At 48.7% G+C, this 21,754-nt stretch overlaps 1 protein-coding gene across 2 annotated transcripts in view; it reads left to right on the forward strand.

Moving 5' to 3' along the window:
- The window catches only part of megf8 (multiple EGF-like-domains 8), a 43,163-nt gene that overhangs the window by 17,302 nt on the left and 4,107 nt on the right, over positions 1–21,754 (forward strand). For both annotated transcript variants that reach the window (XM_031577070.2, XM_031577071.2), the window contains exons 20-42: positions 91–204; positions 1,037–1,120; positions 1,584–1,835; positions 2,498–2,682; positions 4,125–4,338; positions 4,801–5,056; positions 5,588–5,720; positions 7,007–7,263; positions 7,569–7,679; positions 7,990–8,108; positions 8,577–8,805; positions 9,018–9,189; positions 10,192–10,355; positions 10,516–10,651; positions 11,466–11,697; positions 12,691–12,817; positions 14,445–14,655; positions 15,047–15,261; positions 15,878–16,073; positions 16,492–16,660; positions 17,655–17,847; positions 18,724–18,888; positions 20,876–21,006. In XM_031577070.2, the coding sequence (XP_031432930.1) occupies positions 91–204; positions 1,037–1,120; positions 1,584–1,835; positions 2,498–2,682; positions 4,125–4,338; positions 4,801–5,056; positions 5,588–5,720; positions 7,007–7,263; positions 7,569–7,679; positions 7,990–8,108; positions 8,577–8,805; positions 9,018–9,189; positions 10,192–10,355; positions 10,516–10,651; positions 11,466–11,697; positions 12,691–12,817; positions 14,445–14,655; positions 15,047–15,261; positions 15,878–16,073; positions 16,492–16,660; positions 17,655–17,847; positions 18,724–18,888; positions 20,876–21,006 (4,065 nt within the window). The remainder of the gene's footprint in view (positions 1–90; positions 205–1,036; positions 1,121–1,583; positions 1,836–2,497; positions 2,683–4,124; positions 4,339–4,800; positions 5,057–5,587; positions 5,721–7,006; positions 7,264–7,568; positions 7,680–7,989; positions 8,109–8,576; positions 8,806–9,017; positions 9,190–10,191; positions 10,356–10,515; positions 10,652–11,465; positions 11,698–12,690; positions 12,818–14,444; positions 14,656–15,046; positions 15,262–15,877; positions 16,074–16,491; positions 16,661–17,654; positions 17,848–18,723; positions 18,889–20,875; positions 21,007–21,754) is intronic.

Genomic DNA, 21,754 nt, shown 5'->3' on the forward strand with positions numbered 1-21,754 from the left:
ATCACTTTCTCCCCTGCTTTCTGTTGTCTTTCTTCCTCTGGCCCCCTGCCTCTCTCTCTCTCTCTCTCTCTCTCTCTCTCTCTCTCTCAGTGTTCACTCCGTTCCTCAGTGCAAACAGTGTTCCGCTCTGAACACGTGCTCCGAGTGCCTGCAGACTTTCCAGTGTGGCTGGTGTGGTGACTACAACAACCCAACCATCGGCAGGTACAGGAGCACTCTCACACACACACACACACACACACACACACACACACACACACACACACACACACACACACACACACACACACACACACACACACACAACCCCACCATCAGCAGGTACAGGAGCACTCACACACACACACACACACACAAAACCCCACCATCGGCAGGTACAGCAGCACTCACAGACCAAACACAACCCCACCATCGGCGGGTACAGCAGCACTCACAGACCAAACACAACCCCACCATCGGCAGGTACAGCAGCACTCACAGACCAAACACAACCCCACCATCGGCAGGTACAGCAGCACTCACAGACCAAACACAACCCCACCATCGGCAGGTACAGCAGCACTCACAGACCAAACACAACCCCACCATCGGCAGGTACAGCAGCACTCACAGACCAAACACAACCCCACCATCGGCAGGTACAGCAGCACTCACAGACCAAACGTCCTCATGAAACACATGTGCCCTTCTCTCTCCATCGCCCCATGCTCAAATGAAAATGTCTGTTGGCTGTTGGCATAGAGGCTGTACTGTTGGATCTTGGTGACTCCCCTCAGCAATATCTAGAACTGATCTGGGTTGAAGGAGCCGGTCATGATTCTAATCAATACACTTTTTGTGAAGTTCTCCAAATGACTCGTCACAGTCCTCTAGCAGGTGCTTAAGAAACCCTTGGTGTTTGTACCCAGTCCTGCCTCTGTAAATGGGAAGCAAACAGTTTGATTGGCCATTCAGCTCAAATAACAAGAACCATTCACCAGAATCGCAGACTCTACCTTTAAAATGTGCTTTTGCTGTATGTGTTTGTGTGTGACAGGTGTCTGAAAGGTGATTGGTCAGGAATGGAGGACCCACTGGCCAATAACTGCAGCGTGGCTGTGGCAGAGGTCCGCGCCTCCAGGTAAGACCGTCGACTGGGTTTCAGAGTCACACACACACACAAACACACACACACACACACACACACACACACACACTAACCCTAACCCTCCAGGTAAGACCATCGACTGGGTTTCAAAGTCACACAAAAAACGTTTCTCCCTACATGCGCACACACACTCATGAATGCACACACTCTTTCTCTCTCACACACACACACACACACACACACACACACACACACACACACACACACACACACACACACACACTAGCCCACAGGTGACAACTTTTTTTCAGGAGCAGAGTTCACGGGGCCACAGGTGTCGGTCATGTCGTCATTCAGACCTGGCCTTGATGAATATTGACAAACTCTCTCGTGTGTGAAAACCATTTCTACTTCTTCTGACTAACTCATTTCCTCCCTGTGTGCCTCCTCTCCTCTCCTCTCCTCTCCTCCTCTCCTCCCCTCTCTCCTGCTGAAGACCCGAGCCCCCCACCTCCTCCCCTCCCCTGCTGCAGGAGATGGAGATGGAGGAGTTTGATGAGCTGCTGGAGGGGATGGAGGGCCAGAGTGACTCCGTGTGGTCGTACCCCTCCTGCCCGGACGTGGAGGAGTGCCGCCTGGGCCTGCACAACTGCCACCCCTTCGCCACCTGCGTCAACACGCCCACCTCCTACGAGTGCCACTGCGAGCGCGGCTACACCGGCGACGGCGTGCATCACTGCAACCAGACGTGAGTGGGACGTCAAATGTGTCTGTCTCTCTAGATCTCTATCCGTCTGTCTGTCTGTCTCTGTCTGTCTCTGTCTTGTCTGTCTTGTCTGTCTTGTCTGTCTTGTCTGTCTGTCTGTCTTGTCTGTCTTGTCTGTCTCTTTCTTTATTTATTTCTGTCTGTCTGTCTGTCTGTCTGTCTTGTCTGTCTTGTCTGTCTCTTTCTTTCTTTCTTTCTTTCTTTCTTTTTTTCTTTTTTTCTTTCTCTCTTTCTTTCTCTCAGAGAGAGCATCTCCCTGTATTCTGTGCTTCTCATGAGGGACTTAATCTCTCTCTCTCTCTGGCTCTCTCTCTCTCTCTCTCTCTCTCTCTCTGGCTATCTCTCATACTCATCATGCCATGAATGAATATGCCTCTATTCTCTGTATCATTAACACCCACACACTAACGCATCTGTCTTTCCGGGCGGATAGACTCTCTCTCTCTCTCTCTCTATCTCTCTCTCTCTGCCATTTGTTTTCTCTCTCTGATGTTTACACTGGTATAGCAGTGAAGTAATGTGTGTCAGGGTAAAAGCTGAATTCTGCTGAGGAGCTGAATGTAAATGTGTTTGTTTGTGTGTGTGTCTGTGTGTCTGTGTGTCTGTGTGTCTGTGTGTCTGTGTGTCTGTGTGTGTGTGTCCAGCTGCTATAATGAGTGCAGAGAGGGCCGGTGCAGTGGCAGCCCCAGGTTCGAGTGCGAGTGCTCCCTGGGCTGGACCTCGGACCCGGCCACGCTGGTGCTGAGCGGGGTGGAGTGTGACGTGGACTGCGGCTGCAACTTCCACAGCACCTGCATCACGGCCCCGGGCATCTGTGACGACTGCCAAGGTGAGCCTGCAGACGTGTGTGTGTGCGTGTGTGTGTGTGCGTGTGCGTGTGTGTGTGTCTGTATGTATGAGTCAGCTGGAACTACCCACTGATGACGTACTTAAACCACAGCTGTCATGAGATGATCACATTTCCAACCCATTCAGTTTTGCACAGAGAACATTTGCTGCCCTTTCTTTTTTTTTTTAAGAACACAAACACTTTGCTAGATAAGAGGTTCTAACCCGTTTTCTTTCACAATGTGTTGCAAGGCAAAGGGAGGTTTATTTTTCTCCTCCTAGATACAGTGTCAATAGTTCACAGCCACCATAACAAAGTGAATGTAAATGGGACAAAGTGTCCTGACATCACAGACTATTTTCCAGCACCTATTATTTGTCTCCATGGTGACTGTTCCCATGACGCCATGGCACATCTTGTAGAGGCCAGGTTGCAGCTCTCCTCTCCCAAATAACTGGCCACCGCCTCCAGCTGTGTGCGATGCCTGTCCCGTATAAAGAGTCAGATGAGAGGTCAGCAGCTCCAGCCCCCAGCAGCAGCACACACACTCTCACACACTCTCACACACACACACACACACACACACACACACACACACACACACACACACACACACACACACAAACACACAGGTTCCCCGTTCTGAGGCTGTAAGCACAGAGCTGCTGCTAGGAGGATCGCTGCTGTTCAGGAGAGTGAGAGGAGAGAGTAGAGAGTAGAGAGTAGAGAGTAGAGAGGAGAGAGTAGAGAGTAGAGAGGAGAGAGTAGAGAGGAGAGAGTAGAGAGGAGAGAGGAGAGAGGAGAGAGGAGAGAGGAGAGAGTAGAGAGGAGAACTCTTTAGGTTTTGGTACAGTATTCCCCACTGATTATAGTTCTAAATGTCCAAGTGTATTCGTAGGATGAAAAGAGGCATGTGTAATCTATCCAGGACCAGCGGTTTTGCCATGTCTCTCTGTGAACAAGTGAAATGCTTTGTTGTTTAAGGACCTGGGGGGGATTCCACGTACGTGGTTTAGGGACAAACCTGGGTAAGTAAACTCAGAGTAAGTAGTACATCTCCTAATAGAAGAGCCTTGTGGCTACAGCAAAACAAAGCCATTCTTCAAGGTTCTTCTTTTAGGAGGTTTACCACCTACTCTGAGTTAACTTACACAGGTTTGTCACTAAACCACGTCCTTGGAATACTCCCCTTGTGACTCAGACTGCCAAGACAAAGAGGCTCTATTTACTCAACACACTAAACACTTGTCAAGCCATTTCAACACTTACTTCAGTATTTACATTGAACACCGGGATCACCCAGTTAAACTCTTTTCTGCCTACCTATCTCCTCTCCTCTCCTCTCCTCTCCTCTCTTCTCCTCCCCTCCTCTTCTCTCCTCTCCTCTCCTCCTCTCTTCTATCCTCCTCTCCTCTCCTCTCCTCTCCTCCTCTCTTCTCCAGACTGGACGACGGGTCCCCACTGTGAGGTGTGTCGGGCGGGCAGTTTCGGCTCGGCGCTGGCGGGGGGCGGGGGCTGCGTGTCGTGCCAGTGTAACGGGCACGGCGACCCGCTGCAGGGCTACTGCCACAACCAGACGGGCCAGTGCTACTGCACCCACCACACCCAGGACCCGCACTGCGACACCTGCCTGCCCGGGTACTACGGTGACCCCAGGTATGGGGGAGGGGGCAGGGGTCACAGGGAGTCCCCATGAATCACGGGCGGGGGATTATATTGAGGGAGGGGGGCGTCATTTGTTTGTATTTATGTATTTATGATTGCTATTGTGTTTCTTGTAATCAACAACAAAGTGTCTCCCTCCAAGCTTTGGTTGGCTGTTTCGGTGTTGAACAGTTCATACTGATAGGAGTCAGCTAAGCAATACAACCTCACTGGCCCATGCCAGAACAGTGGATCAAATTACAGTATGAGACTTCCCTCTGCTGTGTTATCTCCAACCTTTCTGAATAATGTCCTCCCATTGATCTGTACATCTCTCTCTCTCTCTCTCTCTCTCTCTCTCTCTCTCTCTCTCTCTCTCCTTCCCCTCTCTGTCTCTGTCTCTCTGTCTCCCTCTCTCTCTCTCTCTCTCTCTCTCTCTCTCTCTCTCTCTCTCTCTCTCCTTCTCCCCCTCAGGAACAACGGCACGTGTTTCCGTCAGTGCCAGGGCCGCTCTGTGGTTCTAGCCCCATCCTCGTCCTCCTCCTCCCCCCTGCCGCTGTCCTCCTCGCTGGGCTGGCACCGGGCGGTGGGTGAGTATGGGGCTCAGGGCGGTCTGTCCCACTGCCTGTGGGTGCTGTCCGTCTCCCAGGACCTGGTGCCCTGTGCGCCCAGCCAGTCCTGCCCGTCTGTGGCCCTCACCCTCCACCCCGACTCACACACACAGTGCAGCGTGAGTACTGAGTGTACACACACACACACACACACACACACACACAGTGTACACACACACACACACACACACACACACACACACACAGTGCAGCGTGAGTACTGAGTGAATATGTGTGTACACACACACACACAATCACACACACACACACACACACACACACACACACACACACAGTGCAGCGTGAGTACTGAGTGAATATGTGTGTACACTCACACACACACTCTCTCACACACACACACACACACACACACTCACACAGTGCAGCGTTAGTACTGAGTGTACACACACACACACAGTGTACACACACACACACACACACACACACACACACACAATCACTATGCTAAATGACTAAATGTAAATGTAACTATGCTGGCATCTATGGTTACTTGTGTCTACATGTTCTGCTTGTGCACTCAAACACATATGACCACTAATCTATTTGTCAAGAACTAAGTCCTTCCATGTTGACTTTCAAATGTTGTCTGTCTCTCTGTCTCTCTGTCTCTCTCTATGCCGATCCCGCAGAACTCTTTTGTGTATGTGTTCGACGGCCTCCCTCGCTTCCTGCGAAATGGTGTGGTGCACTCCGACCACAACCTGATTGGAGCATTCTGTGGCACAACGCGCACTCAGCCAATCACAGTGGAAGCCATCTCTGGTCAGTAACCTCCCCATCGATGTCTCTCTTTTCTTATATGTGCCGTCCGCTACACAGCTTAGGCTCTTTTCTTATATGTGCCGTCCGCTACACAGCTTAGGCTCTTTTCTTATATGTGTTATGTTCGAAATCTAGAGCCGTCCGCTACACAGCTTAGGCTCTTTTCTTATATGTGTTATGTTCGAAATCTAGAGCCGTCGGATACACAGCTTAGGCTCTTTTCTTATATGTGTTATGTTCGAAATCTAGAGCCGTCCGCTACACAGCTTAGGCTCTTTTCTTATATGTGTTATGTTCGAAATCTAGAGCCGTCCGCTACACAGCTTAGGCTCTTTTCTTATATGTGTTATGTTCGAAATCTAGAGCCGTCCGCTACACAGCTTAGGCTCTTTTCTTATATGTGTTATGTTCGAAATCTAGAGCCGTCCGCTACACAGCTTAGGCTCTTTTCTTATATGTGTTATGTTCGAAATCTAGAGCCGTCCGCTACACAGCTTAGGCTCTTTTCTAATATGTGTTATGTTCGAAATCTAGAGCCGTCGGCTACACAGCTTAGGCTCTTTTCTTATATTTGTTAGTTTTTCGAAAGCTGGAGCCGTCCGCTATGTTTAACTTCTTTTTCTGATGAAAAAATGCTTTGACCTGCGGTTTTCATTTAGAAGAAAGCGCTAGCGTTAAGGTTAGCTAGTTTTGCTAGAGACTGAGATAAACACAAAGACAAACCAGAAACTCTTAGGACCCATCCAGTTATTCTCCACAAATGAATATCGGTGATACAGCTTAACCAGCATGTCATATATTTAACTGTGCTCTGACGGGAACATAATAAGTGTGTCCATCGCTATCTGTCCTGCTATGGGACACCACAGGTCTCGCTTTACTCTTGTGATTGGTCAGCTTGATGTAGGCGGTTTTTTTTTCCTGAGAAGTTGAACTTTTTTCAACCAAAACAAAACAAAAATCACACAGCTTCAGAAAGAAAATGCCACTGTTGTTAAACCGGTGTAAAAAAAAGCTCAGGATGTTTTTGAAAACACGGTCTTCACCATCATTATGTAACGTCTACATCATCATTATGTTAAACAAACACTGACAGCTTCAGAAAAAAAGACATTACATGTGAACACATCCATAAATGTGTGTCCATTCAACATTTCCCCCCATCATGTATTTCTGAGGCTGAGTAGATGTCTTTGTGCCTCCCCCTCCGACCCCGGCCTGCGCCTCCTCCCTCCCCCTCCGACCCCGGCCTGCGCCTCCTCCCTCCCCCTGCTGTCCTACCCCAGGCGTGATCTCCGTCTACTTCGAGGCCAACGTGTCCTCCGCCCAGCCCCAGGGCTTCAACGCCTCCTTTTGGGTGCGCCGCTGCGAGGAAGGGGCGTCTGAGAAGGAGGAGGACGATGCTGCTCCGTCGTGCCCGGCCGGCGCCCGCTGCCACCAGGGCCTGTGCCAGTGTCCCCATAGTTACGGAGGACCCCAGTGTGACCGACCCATCTGCCCCAAGGACTGTGGCGTAGAGGACAACAGAGGAGCCTGCAACAGGGTAACATAGGGTTCTTGGACTGTGTGTGTGTGTGTGTGTGTGTGTGTGTGTACGTACAAGCGTTCTGGAAAACCTGGAAGGTTTATTCTCCACATGAGTTTACAGTGTGCATGTGTCCATTATTAGATGGCACTGCGGGTTTAATCTTCTCCCTGTGGTTGGCAGACGCTTGGAGTGTGTGTGTGTGTGTGTGTGTGTGTGTGTGTGTGTGTGTGTGTGTGTGTGTTGCGTGTTTAATCTTTTCCCTGTGGTTGGCAGATGCTGTGTGTGTGTGTGTGTGTTGATCTTCTCCCTGTGGTCCGCAGACGCTGGGAGTGTGTGTGTGCGCTGACGGCTGGGCCGGTGCCGACTGCTCGTCCCCTTCCACTCCCAACACTCTGGTGTGGAGGACCCTTCTGGACACTCAGCTCACAGCCGTGAGTCAATCAAGCCCACCGTTTATGTCCATGAAGAATACACACAGATAAACACACTCCTGCGTCGTCTCGTTTAGATTAAATACACCGCTTAAGAGCCCTCCAAGGTAGAGGTGCATACGGATGTAGAATCATTTTGAAGTGTGAACGACAGATACACTGTGTGTCTCACACTCACACTCACACTCACACTCACACTCACACTCACACTCACACACACACACACAGACACACACACACAGACACACACACACACTTCCTTAGGTCAAGGGCTTACAGGTACTAAGGTGCTGTCCCCTCTCCCCCACAGAACCAGGCCCACCGCTTCTTGCACAGGATGGGCCACTCCATGGTGGCCGGCCCTCAGAACACGCTCTGGATGTACGGCGGCCTCTCGCTCTCAGAGGGCATTCTGGGAAATGTCTACAGGTAGGAGAGCTTGGCTCTCAGTAACGTCTTTGAGCTTCATTTAACCAACTGTCCTGTCAGCCTCTGTGTGGTCTGTGGTGGAGGTTGAAATGAATAGCAGTTAATAGCAACACAATCCTACTCAAAGTCTTGTAGAATGACAAATAGTGTTTTATCTCTGTAGTTATAATATTAATGGTTGTAAATGGGCATAGGTGATTTGGTGACTAATGAAGCTCAGTTGTTTTCTGATAGTTTGACATGTGGTTGAATGAATGGTATTGTTTTCTGATAGTTTGACATGTGGGTGAATGAATGGTATTGTTTTCTGATAGTTTGACATGTGGGTGAATGGTATTGTTTTCTGATAGTTTGACATGTGGTTGAATGAATGGTATTGTTTTCTGATAGTTTGACATGTGATTGAATGTTATTGTTTTCTGATTGGTTGACATGTGGGTGAATGGTATTGTTTTCTGATTGGTTCAGGTACTCCGTACCAGAGAGGCGCTGGACTCAGATGCTGACGAGTTCTGTGGAGGAAGGCTCCACCCCCACAGCACGCTACCACCACGCCGCCGCCCTGGTGTCCAATCACGACCCCATGTCAGCCGCCACTCACAACATGATGCTGGTGGTGGGCGGAGCCACGCAGAAGGGCGTCGTCTCGGATACGTGGAGCCTGAACCTGAGCAGCCTGGTGTGGAGGGAATACAAGGTGCTCACTAACTCTATTTTCATCTCCTTTTTATCTTTATCTTTTCTTTTTATCGCCCCTTTTGTTTTCATGTCCGTTCACGTTTTACTGTCAGAGGATGGTTCAGCTCCAATTGCCTTTTTGGTTGAATCAGATTATCTTTTAAGATTTTAGAGAAAAGATAATTCTAAAGTTCATTTTTCCTATTCCTCTGTCATCCCCTCCTCTTGTAGAGCTCGCTGCTGCCCCCGGTGGCCGGCCACACCCTGACGGTGCGCAGAGACTCCTGTGTGCTGCTGATTGGGGGTTACTCCCCTGAGAACGGCTTCAACCAGCTCCTGCTGGAGTTCAGCCCACACACGGGCAACTGGACCATCGCCCAACACACTGGCACTCCACCGACAGGTACACACACACACACACACACACACACACACGGGCACTCCACCCACAGATACACACACACACACACACACACACTGGCACTCCACCCACAGGTACACACACACACACACACACACACACACGGGCACTCCACCCACAGATACACACACACACACACACACACACACACACACACACACACACACACACGGGCACTCCACCCACAGATACACACACACACACTGGCACTCCACCCACAGGTACACACACACACACACACACACTGGCACTCCACCCACAGGTACACACACACACACACACACACACACACACACTGGCACTCCACCCACAGGTACACACACACACACACACTGGCACTCCACCCACAGGTACACACACACACACACACACACACACACTGGCACTCCACCCACAGGTACACACACACACACACACACACACACACACACACACACACACACGCGGGCACTCCACCCACAGGTACACACACACACAAACACACACACACACACGGGCACACCACCCACAGGTACACACACACACACACACACACACACACACACACACGGGCACACCACCCACAGGTACACACACACACACACACACACACACACACACACACACACACACACACACGGGCACTCCACCCACAGGTACACACACACACACACACACACACACACACACACGGGCACTCCACCCACAGGTAGACACTTCAAGTCACCAAACAGGCTTACATCGGTATGTTGTAGAATGTACTATCCATATTGGGTTACCGTCCAATCAGATCATGAATAAAAATGGGTTTGTCCTCAAACCTTAAATTATCAACAGGAGCAGCGCTCCATATTTTGAATGACAATAAAGGCTTTCAATTCAATTACATTTCAATTCAATCATGTGTCCTTACAACTATCCAATGTTTATTTTATTTCGAATGTGCAATGATTACAAATCTCCTGTCCTCCATATTAACTCTTTGCCCTCTCGTCCTTGCCGCAGGTCTGTACGGCCACACGGCAGTGTATCATGAGCAGACGGACGCCGTCTACGTGTTTGGAGGATACCGCTTCCACGTGGAGGCAGTGGAACCTTCCGGAGAACTCTACACTCTCTACTACCCCAACCTCACCTGGTCACTGCTGGTGCCCTCACAGGGCAACAAGGTAATACCCCCCCCCCCCCTCCCCCCTCCTGGACATGCAGCTCCTGTCACCTACAGTAAAGACTCTTTCCATTTCTCTCTTTTTTTTGTTTTCCTCTCCTACTTCCTATGTTCCACCCTTCCCCCGTGCTGCTCATCTGACCGCCCCGTGCTGCGTGTAGCCGCTCTCTCGTTTCTTCCACGCCGCTGCCCTGCTGAAGGACGCCATGGTGATCGTGGGCGGCCGGACCGGAGAGGAGGACTACAGCAACATCGTGTCCCTCTACCAGATCAACTGCAACACCTGGATACAGCCTGGTACCGTTGAGCCTCGTGAACGTCCACCCTTACACAAACAGCGATGCACACATGAACATGAAGTGGAGAATGACCAAGTCTTTCATGAAACACTTAGATCCGCTCGAACAATTTATTAAACTTCACACTGAATGGACAGAAGGCATTCTATGAGTGGGGATATCTAGGCACAACCCCACTCCGACTCTCCACGTTTGATATACTTTAACCGTTGAGCTGTACAACATCAACGGTCCATTTATTCTTAAAATGCGAGAGAGAGAGGTCAGAATGGGAGGCAGTGATTTATTATTATTTATTTTTTGAATAAGCAATTGGCAAATGAAGTTGGCGGAATGTACAAATGAACACATAACATAAAGACAGTTGCGTGTACAAATGAAAGTGCACAAATAGCCTCTCTGACTCAGCTTGTCTGCAGAATGACAGTATCCGTTGCTTGGCAACGTTTAAAACTTTAAACCCAATTTGGTGGGTGGTAGAACTGTTCCATAAAAGCAATATGACACTTGTGTTTGTCGGGTTGATAAAGGATGTTCCCACAGCTGTGGTTACCTGCAGCACTCGACCTGTGGACCAATCACAGGCGTGGAGATACCCTTTACCAACCCCACTCTCACTCGTGTCATAGTGCTCAAACATTTGTCATTGTGCATCACCTTTCCTCTCCCTCTCTCCTCCAATGTAATATATCCATCCACATTTTGAGTCTTCCTCACCTCTTCTCCTCTCTCCTCCTCTATCCTCCTCTCCTCTCCTCTCCTCTCTCCTCCTCTCTTTCTTAACCTCTATCTCTTCTTCTCCTGCTCTCCAGGCTCCGGTGTGGGTGATCCCGTGAACCGCTCCGTCTCCCTGGCGATGGCGGGTTTGGACGGCACTCTGTTCCTGTCGGGCGGGTTCAACGGCGTGACCCTAGGCCGCCTGCTCACCCTCTCGCTGCCCTCTGACCCTTGTGTGCTGCTGACCTCTCAGGACGCCTGCAACAGCAGCACGGGCAGCTGTGTGTGGTGCAGAGGATCCTGTGCCTCCTCCGACATGGCAGAGAGGTACACACACACACACACACACACACACACAGAGGCACACACACACACATACACACACACACACACAGAGAGACACACACAGAGACACACACACACACACACACTCTCAGAGATAAACACAGAGGCACAAATATTAGTTTAGTTTATTAGTTTAGTGTATCGACCTTTCAGCATTATTACAGCTTCATGAAGACAATTGTCATTAAAAACACTTAATTATTTTGCAGATACAATAACACATCAATACTAAGTAGACTAACCATGTACAATGTTGCAATTACCTAAGCTGAAATCTAATCTCGTATCTCAAACCTCAAATCCACTGTCATTTAGGACTCTGCACATATAGGGAATCTAATCTCCTGTATCTCTCCGATCCAACTCTTGGGATTCCTAATTAGTTTGAGTTCCTTGTCTAATGACCTATGACCTTAGGTCGGCGGTACCCAGTCACTGAAGCTGAACTGGAGCCGCTCTCTGGCAAAGCCAAGACAGCGTTGAGTGTGTCTCTCTGGTTGAGTGTACAATCCCACAATGCAGAGGGCCTCAGGGTACCTTAAGTAACTCGGTCCAAGTATAATTTTACAAGGCTGTTTCTGCATGTTTGCCAGCCTTTTAGCCTGACTTTAGTCAGGGAACTACGCCAGACAGGGACGCGTAGCCTGTGGAGATGGAACCCAGTTCTGGGTGCTGGACACCACATTTCTTCTGGCGCCACAGAGCAAAAAGCTTCCTGTTGGCTGAGGTCAACATGTGGTCCACCTCACTGTCATTTGTGGCAGCTGATGGAGGACAACTCCAAAACTGAGAGACACACACACACACACACAGACAGACACACACACACACAAATATGCTATGTCCTTCCTCTCTTGCCTTTGACTGAAATGCATCCACACTGTACTCAACTCAACACAAGTTTCTTCATCATCTATAACTCTCTGTCTTCTGTCTCTCTCTCTCTCTCTCTCTCTCTCTCTCTCTCTCTCTCAGGCTGGGCTGCTCCAGTAGTCTGTCTCCCTGCTCCCCCACTCCTCGCCTGCCTGATGAGTGTCGGCGGCTGAAGACCTGCAGTGAGTGCCTCGCTCGCCACCCTAAGACCTTCTCCAGCCCCATCCAGGTAAACACACACATAGACCTTCTCCAGCCCCATCCAGGTAAACACACACATAGACCTTCTCCAGCCCCATCCAGGTAAACACACACATAGACCTTCTCCAGCCCCATCCAGGTAAACACACACATAGACCTTCTCCAGCCCCATCCAGGTAAACACACACATAGACCTTCTCCAGCCCCATCCAGGTAAACACACACATAGACGCCATCTGCTTCAGGTCAGCCATATTGTGAGGGTGTCTGGTGTGAGTAGCTCTCTGGAGGTCATTCCACAGCATCTTTTATTGGGTTAAGGTCTGGGCTCTGACTGGGCCACTCCAAAAGGTGGATTTAAAAAAATACAAAATGTAAGCCAGTCTGTAGATTTACTTTGTAGGTTTGGTTTGTCCTGCTGCATCACCCAACTTCTACTGAGCTTGGGCTGGTGAACAGCCACCCTGACATTATCCTGCAGGATATCTTGATCAACTTGGGAATTCATTTCCCCCTCAATGATGGCAAACTGTCCCGGCCCTGGAGGCTGCAAAGCCTCCATCCCCAAATCATGATGCTCCCTCCACCGTCTCTCACCGCTGGGATGATGCTTTCATGTTGGTATGCAGGGCCCTTTTTACACCATACGTAATGCTGTAGGTTCCTCCCAAACAAAGCCTACCCCTAGTTTCATCAGTTCACAAAACATTTTCCCAGTTGTGTTGTGGAGTGTCAAGGTGCTCTTTGGCAAACTTCAGACGTGCAACAATGTTTTTTTTTTTTTTTTGCCATGGAACACCCTACATGTTTTGCGTCTGGTAGATATATGAACAGAGATGTTAACCAGTTCCAGTGATCCTTTCAAGCCTTGAGCTGTTAATCTAGGGTTGTTCTTTACCTCACTGAGAATTCTGCCTTGTGCCTTTTGGAGTCATCTTGGCTGGGCACAGCCTTCTAGGGAGACTAACCACAGTACTAAACTGTCTCCATTTAGAGACAGTTTGTCTAGCTGTGGACTGATGAATATCTAAACTTACTTTGTAACCCTTTCCAGCTTCATGCAAATCAGCAATTTTTTATCGTTGTCTTCTGAGATCTTTTTTGCGAGACATTGTTCACGTCAGCAGATGCTTTTTGTGAATAGCAAACTCAAAATGTTGCATCAAAGTAGCTCTTACTCACATCTCCAAACTCATGGCATGGCTCATGACAGGTTTGATTCAACTCCTGACTCCAGTTAGCTTTAGGTCCACATACTTTTTCCAACCTACACTGTCAAAGTTTGAATGATGAAGAACAATGCAATAACTTCTGTGTTATTAGTTAAAACAAATTGCGTTTGTTCACTATCGTAACTTAGATGAAGATCAGACCATATTTTAAGACAAATTTATACATAAATGCGGGTAATTCCAAAGGGTTCACTTACTTTTTTCCTGCCGCTGTATGTTTGTATGAGAGTGAGCGAGAGACGCACTTAAAAATTCTCCCGTCAGTAACACTAAAGTTTATGCCTTAGGGAATCCCAGGGCCTCTGATGTGAGTGTGCTTACAGGCACAGAGGGAAGCAGGGAAAGGATGTGGATATGTGAGACTGTATCAATACTCAGTCCCCCCCGCTGTGTCTGTGTCTGCCCCCCCCCCAACCCCCCCAGCCCGCTCTGCAGTGTAAGTGGTGCACCAACTGCCCCGAGGGCGCCTGCATGAGCAGCGGCGTCAGCTGCACCTCGGAGCACGACTGCAAGATCAACCAGCGCGAGGTCTTCCTGTCCAGCAACTGCGCCGAGACCAGCTGCGAGGCCTCCGACTGCCCCAAGTGCACCTCCTCCGGGAAGTGCATGTGGACGCGCCAGTTCAAACGCACCGGTGAGACTCGGCCATTTTGTGTCTTTGGTGTCTTGTGACGCCGGTACACAGGGAATATGATCACAAGATCATTGTCACAGAAAACGTCACATGTTCGACCAAAACAAAGCCTGTATTTTAGTAAGAGAGCATCATTGGTTCTGTTCAGTTGAATGTATTTATAGTTACGGCTATCAAAGTGGGACTGGCTGTCCTACAAGAAAGCATTTGTGAGCTTTCCACTCCCTTTCCTTATTGTGCGTGTGTGCGTGTCTGTGTGTGTGTGCTGCGTGTGCCTTTGTGTGTGTGTGTGTGTGTGTGTGTGTGTGTGTGTGTGTGTGTGTGTGTGTGTGTGTGTGTGTGTGTGTGTGTGTGTGTGTGTGTGTGTGTGTGTGTGTGTGTGCGTGTCTAGGCGAGACCCGGCGCATCGTGAGCGTCAACCCCACCTACGACTGGACGTGCCTGAGCTACGGGCTGCTGAATGTGTCGCCCATGCAGGTGGAGTCGTCCCCGCCGCTGCCTTGCCCCGTGCCCTGCTACCTGCTGCCCGGCTGCACCCAGTGCCTGGCATCGCATGGTGCCGACGGGGGCTGGCAGCACTGCGTCTGGAGCATGGCACTGCAGCAGGTACGCTCACACACTAACGCTAACACTAACCCTTAACAGGAGATCTTTTAGAGTGTATTGTCTTTGCCCTGTAAATCATGCTTACATTTTCTCATCAACTTCTTTCTCTGTCCATCTAAATCACATATATTATTTTTCCTCTCTCTCTCTCTCTCCCCCTCCCTCTCTCTCTCTCTCTCCCCCTCCCTCTCTCTCTCTCCCTCTCTCTCTCCCTCCCTCCCTCTCTCTCTCTCTGCCTCTCCCTCTCTCTCCCTCCCTCTCCCCATCTCTCTCTCTCTCTCTCCCCCCCCCTCTCTCCCCCTCTCTCCCTCCCTCTCCCCATCTCTCTCTCTCTCTCTCCCCCTCCCTCTCTCTCTCTCTCTCCCCCTCCCTCTCTCTCTCTCTCTCCCCCTCCCTCTCTCTCTCTCCCTCTCTCTCTCCCTCCCTCCCTCTCTCTCTCTCTGCCTCTCCCTCTCTCTCCCTCCCTCTCCCCCCTCTCTCTCTCTCTCTCTCCCCCCCCCTCTCTCCCCCTCTCTCTCTCCCTCTCTCCCTCTCCCTCTCTCTCACTCTCACTCTCTCTCTCTCTCTCTCTCTCTCTCTCTCTCTCTCCCCCTCTCTCTCTCTCTCTCCGCTGCAGTGTATGAGCCCCTCGTTCGTGCCCCTGCGCTGTGAGGCGGGGCAGTGTGGGCGTCTGCTGTCCAGCGGGGACTCGTGCTCGCCCCAGTGCTCCCAGCTCACCCAGTGCTCGCAGTGCATCGGCCGGCCCCAGTGTGGGTGGTGCGCGGGCCGCGGGGGCAACGGGGCTGGACACTGCCTCCAGGGAGGTCTGGACGGTGAGGACCGGGGCACTAGAGGGACTTCTTCATTGGATTGGTGGAAGGATACCCGGGGGGAGGGGGGTGGGGGGTTGGGGGGGTGATTGGTGGTGAGGCTGCTCTGAGAGTTGGGGTGGGGGGTGGTTAGGGCAGTACTGGTGGGCATCTCTCGGGTGGCAGTGAGTAATTTAGGTTTAGGAGGTAGAGCAGTTAGTTAGTTAGTTTTTAAGGTTGGAACATAAAGTTCGACAATAACTGAGGCATGTAGAGGGATCTACAACATGTGAGGCTGACTGGAAGGCTGGTGAGCTGAGCTGAAGATGAGGTCTTATTTTCTGTGTGTGTGTCTGTGTGTCTGTGTGTCTGTGTGTCTGTGGTGTGTGTGTGTGTGTGTGTGTGTGTGTGTGTGTGTGTGTGTGTGTGTGTGTGTGTGTAGGAGTGAGCGAGGACATGTGCCCGCAGTGGAACAGCAGCTGGTCCTTCCTGCACTGCCCTGAGGAGGACGAGTGTGCCAACGGGCACCACCACTGCAACAAGTCTCAGGACTGCCACGACCTGCCCCAGGGCTACTACTGTACCTGTCGCCAGGGTTACGTGCTCAGCAGGTACGTCACCAGAACAGCACCGCAGGTTCACCAGAACAGCACTGCAGGTTCACCAGAAAAGCACCGTTATTATAGGATGATGATATCACAGCAGCATGATCGTTACACAGAGAATGAGACGTTATTATAGGAGGATATCACAGCCGCATGAACGTTACACAGAGAATGAGACGTTATTATAGGAGGATATCACAGCAGCATGATCGTTACACAGAGAATGAGACGTTATTATAGGATGATATCACAGCAGCATGATCGTTACACAGAGAATGAGACGTTATTATAGGAGGATATCACAGCAGCATGATCGTTACACAGAGAATGAGACGTTATGATAGGAGGATATCACAGCAGCATGATCGTTACAGAGAGAATGAGACGTTATTATTGGAGGATATCACAGCAGCATGATCGTTACACAGAGAATGAGACGTTATGATAGGAGGATATCACAGCAGCATGATCGTTACAGAGAGAATGAGACGTTATTATTGGAGGATATCACAGCAGCATGAACGTTACACAGAGAATGAGACGTTATTATAGGAGGAGTTCACAGCAGCATGATCGTTACACAGAGAATGAGACGTTATGATAGGAGGATATCACAGCAGCATGATCGTTACACAGTGAATGAGACGTTATTATAGGAGGATATCACAGCAGCATGATCGTTACACAGAGAATGAGACGTTCTTAGAGAATAGCTCAACAGCTGAAACATTATGAAAATATCTCAGTAGCTCTAAAATTGCGAGAGATTAAGGCCAAACATTATTGGAGAATATCCCAAAAGGTCAGTCATTTTGAGGGGACATCTTTTTTTTCTCTCTGTTGTCGCTGCCACTGTGATTGTGCATTTATTTGTACTCATCCTTTTTCACTCTCTCTCTCTTCCTCTCCCTCTCCCTCTCTCTCTTTTTCCCTCCCTCTCTCTCTTCCTCTGCCTCTCCCTCTCCCACTCTCTCTCCCCCCCCCCCCTTCCCCTCTGCAGTGTGTCAGGCCACTGTGAGCCCGTGTGTCTTCAGGGCTGTGTGAACGGCACGTGTGTGTCTCCCGGAGTGTGTCGCTGCCACTTCGGCTTCGTCGGGGAGAACTGCTCGTCGGAGTGCCGCTGCAACAAACACAGCAACTGTGCTGGAGTCAGTCAGCTGGACAAGTGTCTGGAGTGCCACAACAACACTGTGGTGAGTTAGAACAACACTCTCAAGCATGCATACACACACTCACACACATCATAGATAAACACATGGACAACACTCACACACATTATAGATAAACACATGCATACACTCACACACATTATACATAAACACATGCATACACTCACACACTCACATTATACATAAACACATGCATACACTCACACACATTATACATAAACACATGCATACACTCACTCACATTATACATAAACACATGCATACACTCACACACATTATACATAAACACATGCATACACTCACACACATCATACATAAACACATGCATACACTCACACACATCATACATAAACACATGCATACACTCACACACATCATACATAAACACATGCATACACTCACACACATCAGAGATAAACACATGCATACACTCACACACATTATACATAAACACATGCATACACTCACACACATTATACATAAACACATGCATACACTCACACACATCATACATAAACACATGCATACACACTCACACACATTATACATAAACACATGCATACACTCACACACATTATAGATAAACACATGGTGTAGTCGTAAGTGACTTTTATTTGTATGTCTTGATGATGTCTTTTGATCATCTACTTCTTCCACACCTCTATCCTTTTCTTTCCATTTCTCCATCCCTCTGTTTCCTCTCTCTCTCTCTCCCTTTCTTTCTCTCTCTTTCTCTCCATCTCTCTCTGTCTTTCTTTTTCTCTTTCTCTCTCTCTCTTTCTCTGTCTGTCTCTCTCCCTCTCGCGCTCTCTCTCTCTCTCTCTCTCTGTCTCTCTCTCTCCCTCTCTCTCTCTCTCTCTCTCTCTCTCTCTCTCTCTCTCTCTCTCTCTCTGTCTGCAGGGAGAGTCATGTGATAAGTGTAAGCCTTTGTTTGTGGGCTCGGCCGTGGGCGGGGGCACGTGTCGTCCGTGCCGTGAGATTTGCCGTGGCAACAGTGCCGTGTGCCTCTCCAGAGACGAGTATGAGAAAGCGCTGATCAACAACTATCCTCTGGACCCTGACAGCGTAAGCGTTTCGTTTTAGTTCTCAGATGTATACCATTTGCATTCTGTTGCAGAAACTGTGCTATTTGTGCTGTTTGGCCTTCACCCCCTCCAGCCGTGGCGCTAATATCATCACAATGGTTACTATGACCACCGCCGCACCAGCTTACACATCTCCTTATGTACATTTGGATTGCTCAATAAAATAGTCACCAACGGCCAATCAAAGTTCAGCAGCCAATACATGTATGTGTGAATGGTCAATCGTAATGATATTTTATAGGCTTATTCATTTTCTCTTTAAATCCTTACATGGCATTTACAAAATACAAATGATCATCTTTCACCTGTTACAGCAGTGGAATCATTCAACCTTTCGCTACTTGGGGCAGTTCGTAAATTTTGTGTGGCCCCCGATGATTGTTGTTTGTGGCTGCCTTTATTTATTAGATTTCCTCTTGCATGTTTTGGGAAACAGGAACACTCCGCCACGTTAAGCATCTCTCAGAACGCAGCTTCTTTTGTCCTTTTGCCCCAAATTCTCCAGTATGTTTATACGCCATAGCATTAGCCTAATTTAGCCTAACCGCAAATAAGCATCCACCAGCAGCACAAAAGTAGGGGTTAGAGAGGTAAGCAAGGTAACTTAGTGATGACTATAGAAGGCCTAGGTTTTATAGCGCCTCCTTGTGGACTCCCAAAGCTATTACTCCAGACCACGGAACCGGAAAGCACACACATAGTAGAAGTCTATTAGACTGACGATGTCATACTCATAATTCTAGTCAGAATATGAGTCTGATATCGCTCCATTGGGCTGTGATTATGGGGCGTGTTTCAACCGAACCAGGAGAAAAAATGCCTCTTCGCTCAATTGGTTACCTACAACCAATCAGAACAATGTAGTATGTGACCAGGGCCAGCTGATAAATTAAACTTTTACCGGATCCCGTAGGAAGGAAGGCAAAAACATCTTTTCGATTGACAAATGCATTGATCGCGTTTCTTTGTTCCTCTTTCAAAATGAATGCACTGTCAATGTCTAAATGGACTCGAATATATACATTTCAGCTCTCCAGCGGCAGCCATGTTTGTTGTAAACGAATTCAAACCAAGCGCCTTTTTATGACATGGTTGGTTACGTTACTGTTGATCATCTGTCCATCATCGTATAAAGCCCGCCTTGACAATTTGATTGGTACGGCAATGTCTGTCCGCAGATAATTTCTCCTCAATGGAGTAATGCCAGACCGAACTTCCCAACCAAAAAAATTGTGGGCGGGGCTAAATTCGGTCTGGTATCCAGGCTAGAAGTCTATTTGAATTCTCTGCAATTTGCATCAATGCCTTAAACATTTCGAGAAAAATAACGTGCCGATCAATAATTGGTATATTGATCTGTTATGACATTCCTAATAATTAGTTTCTATAGTTTCCATTGATGGGTTCCCTGTCCTTTTTTCTGAGTATAGAGATGCTTTGATATCATAATCTCTGATATGTACACTACTTCACACTAAGGTAAATAATGATGATCTTATAATCTCTGATATGTACACTACTTTGATATGATAATATCTGATATGTACACTATTTTAATATGATAATCTCTGATATGTACACTATTTTTAATATGATAATCTCTGATATGTAGACTACTTTGATATTATAATCTCTGATATGTACACTACTTCACACTGAGGTAAATAATGATGAAGCTGAACACAACCATACAACATCTGTGATGAAATTGGTCTTCCTAGGTCCTCTGTTTCTGTCACACCAGACACCTGTGTGAATTAAACTTGTTCTCACTGGTGCCGTGACCGTCTCCATAGCAATTACCGTGAACAGCGAAACCATTTGGAGTGCTGGTGTACTGAGTATGATTAAATTACATGAATGTTATGAGATGTTTTCATCCGTACAGCATAACTGCCCTGAGGGTAAAAGCTTGATTTAAGTCTTGTGCACCTTTCTTTGTCTCACTAAAACCTCTCCTACTGCAGATTATCCAGCGGGTTGCCAAGGGCCCCACGGAGGATGACGTGGTCTGTGTGAACTGCCAGAACAACAGCATGGGCGACAAGTGTGACAACTGCCTCACTGGCTACTTCCTGCTGCTGGGGAAGTGTGAAAAGTGAGTCTGTGCTCCTCTCCGCTCCTCTCCGCCCTGACAGGACTGTAAATAGAGCAGCACAGACAGGCACAGGTGTCGGTGTTCTTCACAGAGGTCTCTGTCCAAAACAGATGAACAGGTGGCACGGTGGGCAGATCAGCTGTTTGTGAGTGAAACTGATAGGTGGTGGAAGTAGAAGTAAAGTGTGAACCTGACCCAGTTTGTTTGCCTACTGCGTGCACTGTGTTGAATTAAATGTTGGGGTGGTGACAACAAGCAGGACTTGTGCCCCCAACTTACCCCATGTATGACCTTGGTGAAATCACTCCCTGGAAATGCACAAGCATCCTGCAGTATGATTGGATGCGCTGTGAAAAATAATAAAAAAAAGAATGGAAATGGAATCAAATGTGCTTCCTGTGTGTGCGCCTCCACGGAGGCAGTGGGGCCTCAAGGTTCTCCGTCTCCCATTCCTCTCCTCGTTATTGATCACCTGGGAAAGATCCCAGCCATGGAGGAGGTTTGTGTGGATGGGAGCTAATATTCCCATTCCCATGTGCAGCATCAGCCGCCTTGTTTCCCTCTCCCTGACCTTGTTTACCGACGTTTGAGTCGGTTGATTGAGGTTTTCAAATCCAAATTTCAATACTGAGCATTTGCCTCCGCAGCGAATGGATTTGTTAGTTTGACATCCTACATTTTTGAATCTCCCATGGCAAACTGAAATGCTTTCCCTCTCTCGTTCGGTGTGTGTGGAACATGAAAGCTT

This window comes from Clupea harengus, chromosome 11 (assembly GCF_900700415.2).
Source record: "Clupea harengus chromosome 11, Ch_v2.0.2, whole genome shotgun sequence".
NCBI lineage: Eukaryota > Metazoa > Chordata > Actinopteri > Clupeiformes > Clupeidae > Clupea > Clupea harengus.